Source organism: Hipposideros armiger, unplaced genomic scaffold (genome assembly GCF_001890085.2).
Source record: "Hipposideros armiger isolate ML-2016 unplaced genomic scaffold, ASM189008v1 scaffold_20, whole genome shotgun sequence".
Taxonomy (NCBI): domain Eukaryota; kingdom Metazoa; phylum Chordata; class Mammalia; order Chiroptera; family Hipposideridae; genus Hipposideros; species Hipposideros armiger.
Window position 1 is genome coordinate 5,373,297 of NW_017731370.1, and position 5,529 is coordinate 5,378,825.

Consider the following 5,529-nt stretch of genomic DNA (forward strand, 5'->3'; position numbering starts at 1 on the left):
CTTATTCAGACATATGGATGTGACAATGCAAGTTCTGGTGAGGCCAGAGGCATCTCGGAGCATTTTCTTCTCCGAGAACCCAGCTCAAGGTCATACATGAGATCCCTGGTCCACTGTATTGGGGACTGAGGATGGGAAATAGGTTAGTGATTTCAGTTCGATCAGTCTAACTTTCATCTGTTGATACTTTTTTGATAGGCTGTTATACCCTTTTGTTTTATATGGAGCTCTGCAAGTATCATTTCACATTTGTTCACTTTGGTGCTAAATGTTTCACCAGGGAAATTATTCACAGTAGTTCGGTGACTAAGCTCTAAAGGAGCAAGAGCTTGCCAGAATTTGGGAGAACAGAAGCAATGAGTACCAATTAAGGTGAGGAATGCTGGGCTGTTTCCTTAGGTCAGCCAGCAACTTGCTGTAAGACTGTTAAAGAAAGAGTCACCTGACCTTTCAGGGTGTTTCCCCATATTGAAGATAAAGGTAAGGATGTAAATAAGATTGGGTGATTGGGAGGTTGGTTCATTCATTCACTGGCCCATCCATCCATCCATCCATCCATCCATCCATCCATCCATCCATCCATCCACCTATCCATCCAATGTTTATTGAGCTTCCACTCTGTTGCAGGCACTAAGGATAGGGGTAGATAGACAAATGCATGGCTTCTCAACTGTGATTCACAGTGTGAGAGACAATTTGGTCAGGTGGGAGCAGTTGGGATCTGGGAGTCAGTAATTCTGAATTCTAGACTTATATTTGAAATTCTGTTGTTTTAGAGTCACCTGTTTTGTGTCTCAGCTTTCCCAGCTGTCCATTGGGAACAGAAACAGTTCCTTTACTTCCCAGAGTACTTATGAGGATAACATGAGTTATAGAACATTAAGGCTTCTATGAGTTCAACTCTATGAAAGGCAATGGTTCAAAAAGAAGTACCTTAAGATAAAAGACTTCATTTGTATGAAATCTCAGTCAGTTTAGAATGAACTGCTTTTATTTTTGTTTATTTTCTTTGATCCTTTTGCTTTTTTGTGGAATTCTCAAAGAAAAAATAAAGTACTGTGTTAGTTGCTGGTGGATGGGAAGGTAAGTATTGTGCATAAGAATTCACACTCTGGAATCAGGTATACCTGGACTTGAATTTCATCTCTGCCATTTTTAGCTGTGTGTCTCAAGCAAGTTACTTAACCACTGTGTACTTCAATTTCTTCCTTGGTACAATGGAGATCAAATGCTGTAGTTACACTCAGATTTTTGACAGCACAGGAGGTAGGAGCCCCTAACCCCCTCATTGTTCAAGGGTCTACTGTGGTAGTGAAAGGTGGCTACAAGGATTGAATTAGATAATGAGTGTTTGATGATGATAGCTTTGAGCACAATACCTGACATATAGTAGGCTCTCAATAAATGTTATAATGTACATTTGGCTCCACTGTTTTGGGGAAAGCTTTTATCAAAATAACTGGATTGTTCTTTGGGGAAACTAGAAGCATAAGAGAGAAGAGCAGGGATGGGGACAATATCTCAGGAAGGCAGAAAATTACCTTCTCCTATTCCTCAAAGAGTATTATTTTTTAATAACTAAGAGTGAGAAGAGGTGGTTCTATTTTTGTCTTACCTCAATTCTTGGTTTCTATTTCAGATTGCTGGGGAAACTGTCTACCTAAAAACAGGGCAGTTTGAGATGTGAGGGATTTTTTTTCATTTCCTTCTTTTTTCTTTTTATTTCTCTATTTTTATTTCTCCTTTCTTGCATATGAACTAAAACCATGTTTAGAAATATTTCTAGGTCTTTATTTTGTCATTCTGAGATGTTTTCTCCCAAGTCCAATACATCTGAGCTGAAACAAGAATGGTTCAGGAACTCTCTCAACTGCCAGGGTTCCCAAAGACCCACACCTGCCTGTCTGAAAACAAATGCCCAGACTGAATTTTTCATTTTTAGCAGGAAGTCTGACGTAACACAGACATAGCTGTAAGATGCTTATTCTCTTCTCCTGGCTAAAGTGTCTTGAAAGATAAGTTGGCATAAAAAAGATACTAAAACATCCACTCAATGTTGGGTAGCCCTTAGGCCCATTCCAGTCTTTTGAATCAGCCTGCCCTATAGCAGCGTGGCCTTTCCTGGGCTTAGTTTTTATAGCCCAAGGCATTAATACATAGGCTTCATTTTCTGCATTTAGTGTTAGCTGTTAACTCTTTTTTTTGGCTGGAATCAAACACTCCCTTCCTTGAGGACTCATGACTCTCCTACCAGACTTAAACTGTTCCCTCCTCTATGCTAAAGCAGGTACAGCCTTGAATTTGGAGAGCTATTTTCAGAGATGTCTTATATCAGTTTATATCTTCCCTCCCACCCCCAGAATTAGACATTTCATAAACATCTGTTGAAATGCACCCATCAAAAGAGACAGTTCCTACCTCCGTGCTGGGAACCAAGTGCTAAGAGTATATAATTTCTAACCTTTGTACCAGTGTATGACATTCGGCTTTTCTGAACTTTCCCCACTGACCTCAGTGTAACTTTACAACATCCTTAAAATGCTGAAAATGACCTCTAATAAAAAGCAAGCCTCTATCCTGCCACCCTGTTACACCCTAAAGTCTATAAGAGATGGCACGAAGTCGGACAGTTTGCCTTAGGGAGACATCATGAGTTTAGTAACCTTTCCTGTCTTTGAGACTGAATTTCAATAAGAATTCTGCTCAATTCAAATTATATAGCACTGATGCACTGTGGGATCACGGGCGAGATCCTGATATTTCAATGCTTAGATTTTTCCAAATGATTTCTGCCCTTGATGAATATTTAATGCTGATTCTCTTTAAAGAGAATTTCTTTTTTGATTGGAAAGAAGAATATCATCTAAATAGCCAATGCCCTAGACATAAGGGGTGTTTGACCATAAATATAAAATAACCCAGGGGGAAGTAAGCGCAAATCAATCTACTCTAATAATGGTTTGCTCGTAATCTCCTAAGTATAGAAAGTCTAATAGCCTCCTCTCACTTATTAGAGATAGGAGGGAGCGTCCCTCCGTTTTGCTCCTTGTTCTAAGATACAACTTCAAGCTTGATGGAGGAACACTTTAGGAAAAACAAACATGTATGATTCAAGAATCCTACTTCGATCAACAGAGCTTTGGAGATCTCCTCCTGCAACACCCCCTCCCCCCCCAGCCCCAGGATAAATTACAGCAGACACTCTTTTCTTTTCAAGACTGCCAGTACTGCCGGCAATTTAAGGAGACTCAAACAAGAAGTGTCTGTGACTCGAAGACTCCAGTGGATGAGGGGCCTGTTCACAGTGGTGGGTTTTCATGCATTTGCTCCTCCACCTTCATCATTGTTTCAACACTGTACAGGTGGGCAAATTGGTGATAGCTCTGCTACTTGAGAAATTTATATCACATGTACATATACTTAATGAAAATAAAAAATGAGCTTGGAGGCTATGGTTGAGGGACATAAAGACGGATCTAGCCAATTATGTCAACGGACTTCTGGGCTTCCTTCTGGTCAACATCAGAGCGAACATAGAAATGTTACTAAAGTTTGTGTCTTTCATGTGTTCTCAGGTTGAGGGATAATAAGTCTACCCTAAAAGCCTTGCCAGCACTGCTAGATTTAGATTATCTGCCACCTTCTTGGTCCTCAAGTATTTCTGCATGAGTAGTGTTCCCAGGATAGAGCAAAGAAAAATCTCTCTTCATTTAGAGTGAAGGCTGCTTTCCTGTGCTGCCCAGGGTCTGCTTTCCTCTGGGTGCCAATTTGTGCTACAATGTAGGCTCAGATTGTCTTTTTTTTTCTTGTGATAACAGATTCCATTAAGTGCATCTTTCTGTTCCTTCCCAAGCATCCTGGGAGCTCCTGGTTATAACCATCTCCCTACTCCTCCTGTGGCAATTCACCTTCAGCCATCATACTGCATTCCTAAGTGAAAAGCTGAAACTACAGAAATAAAGGAAAATGCTGGTTCCTATAGTGACAGGTAGCTGCCCTTCCTTTTAGCCGTGTAAAATTTATCCTTTTTTTCTTTCAAGTCATTGTAGAAGCAATTTACAGTAGCATGAAGCAAGTAGGCTCATTTGATCTAATCATTCTGCTAGAGAACCCCCAAGAGCTCTGAAAATGATAACCACACATGAATTTATACATTGATAATCAGTTCCAAAAGCATAGCTAAAACAGCATCTCACTGAATAAAAACTATTAGGCTTATTTTATTCATTTAAGACAAATTTAGCCCATCCCATTCTTTTTCTACTTCATCTCCCCAAAGGACAAGTTCAATTAATCCATTTATTCTTCCTGTTTGACTGCTCCTCTCCCAAATTGGAATCAGTGAGTTTTATTGCAAATGTTCTTTTGATTCCATAATTGCTATCTGCCCTATTTTACCCATTTAAAAATAGTATGAGATTCATTAACCATGCCCTGCAAATGGATGTTCAATTCAGTGTCAAGAATACAAAAGAGCTTCTATATTTACATTATTGGTCTTGATATTTCCCCTTATTAAAGAGTTTTCCTATTATTTCATAAATTTTAGTGCCTCACTCTAAATACAATTTCTTAAAATGTTATACCTACAGAAGCATATATTTTTAAAAGTCATACATGTAGCTAAAGACAGAACAGAATGTCAAGGCTAGATGTGACTTAAAGGAGTCAAAATCATTACAAATGAGGTTTTTATGTAGATAGGTTATGTTAAAAATCACTCTCATATGTTTAAAGTGATTCAGTCTTTTGTGATTTCTTGGGAGTATTTACTTGGAAATACTATCCTTTTCTGTTCCTCAGACTGTAAAGCTAGCCTAGGCTGGCAGGGAGGGTGGATACTTTGATGACGACCTGGCAATTTAAATGCAGCATCTCCCTGACTATGTGGCTTCCTGGTAGGCTCCATTAATACTGGAATAATGGGATCATGGCCCAGGAAAAGGCAGTAGGGTTTAGGAAAAGAATATGTCAGGAAAAGGGATTAGTGATCCTAAAATATGGTCACTCCTTACCTCTTCAACCAGTTGCAGCATACGACGGGTGCTTTCCAGTGACTGAAATAAAAAACATAAGTATTGTAAGTACAGGATCCAGAGGTCTTGGGAAATCAGATCAACTTTCTTCCCTTGGGAAACACAAAGGGTCGCTAGCACATATTCTTTTATGTTTGTAACTGAAACACAAACGGTATTCCCATTTTCAATCTCTTTCCTATCAGGCTTTTTACATAATAAAATTCCCTAAAGCAATTACGTGAAAGCTGATCTTCATAAAATCAAAACCATATAAAGCTGATCTTGATATCAAAGTCAGAGTAATCTGGGAAGATAATTTTGCATATGCAGGATGCATGAAAAATTATTTCAAATACTCAGAGGACTAATTTGGCCTGCCTGGAACAGGAATATTGAATTTTAAGCACAAACAAAAATTTTCATGAATTGAGATGATTCTAACATCGAGGTTCTTATAAAAGCCTCTAGAAACACAACTGGAAGTTCTTATCAGTACAAATTAAGCTGTTGC

The 5,529-nt window shown here is 38.9% G+C and overlaps 1 protein-coding gene across 2 annotated transcripts in view; it reads right to left on the reverse strand.

Annotated features, from left to right (window-relative positions):
- SNAP25 (synaptosome associated protein 25) overlaps positions 1-5,056 on the reverse strand; it is a 31,022-nt gene extending 25,966 nt beyond the window's left edge. For both annotated transcript variants that reach the window (XM_019635263.1, XM_019635264.1), the window contains exon 1: positions 5,016-5,056. In XM_019635263.1, coding sequence (XP_019490808.1) covers positions 5,016-5,036 — 21 coding nt within the window. In that variant the 5' untranslated portion in view covers positions 5,037-5,056. The remainder of the gene's footprint in view (positions 1-5,015) is intronic.
- Between the last annotated feature and the right edge of the window lie 473 nt (positions 5,057-5,529).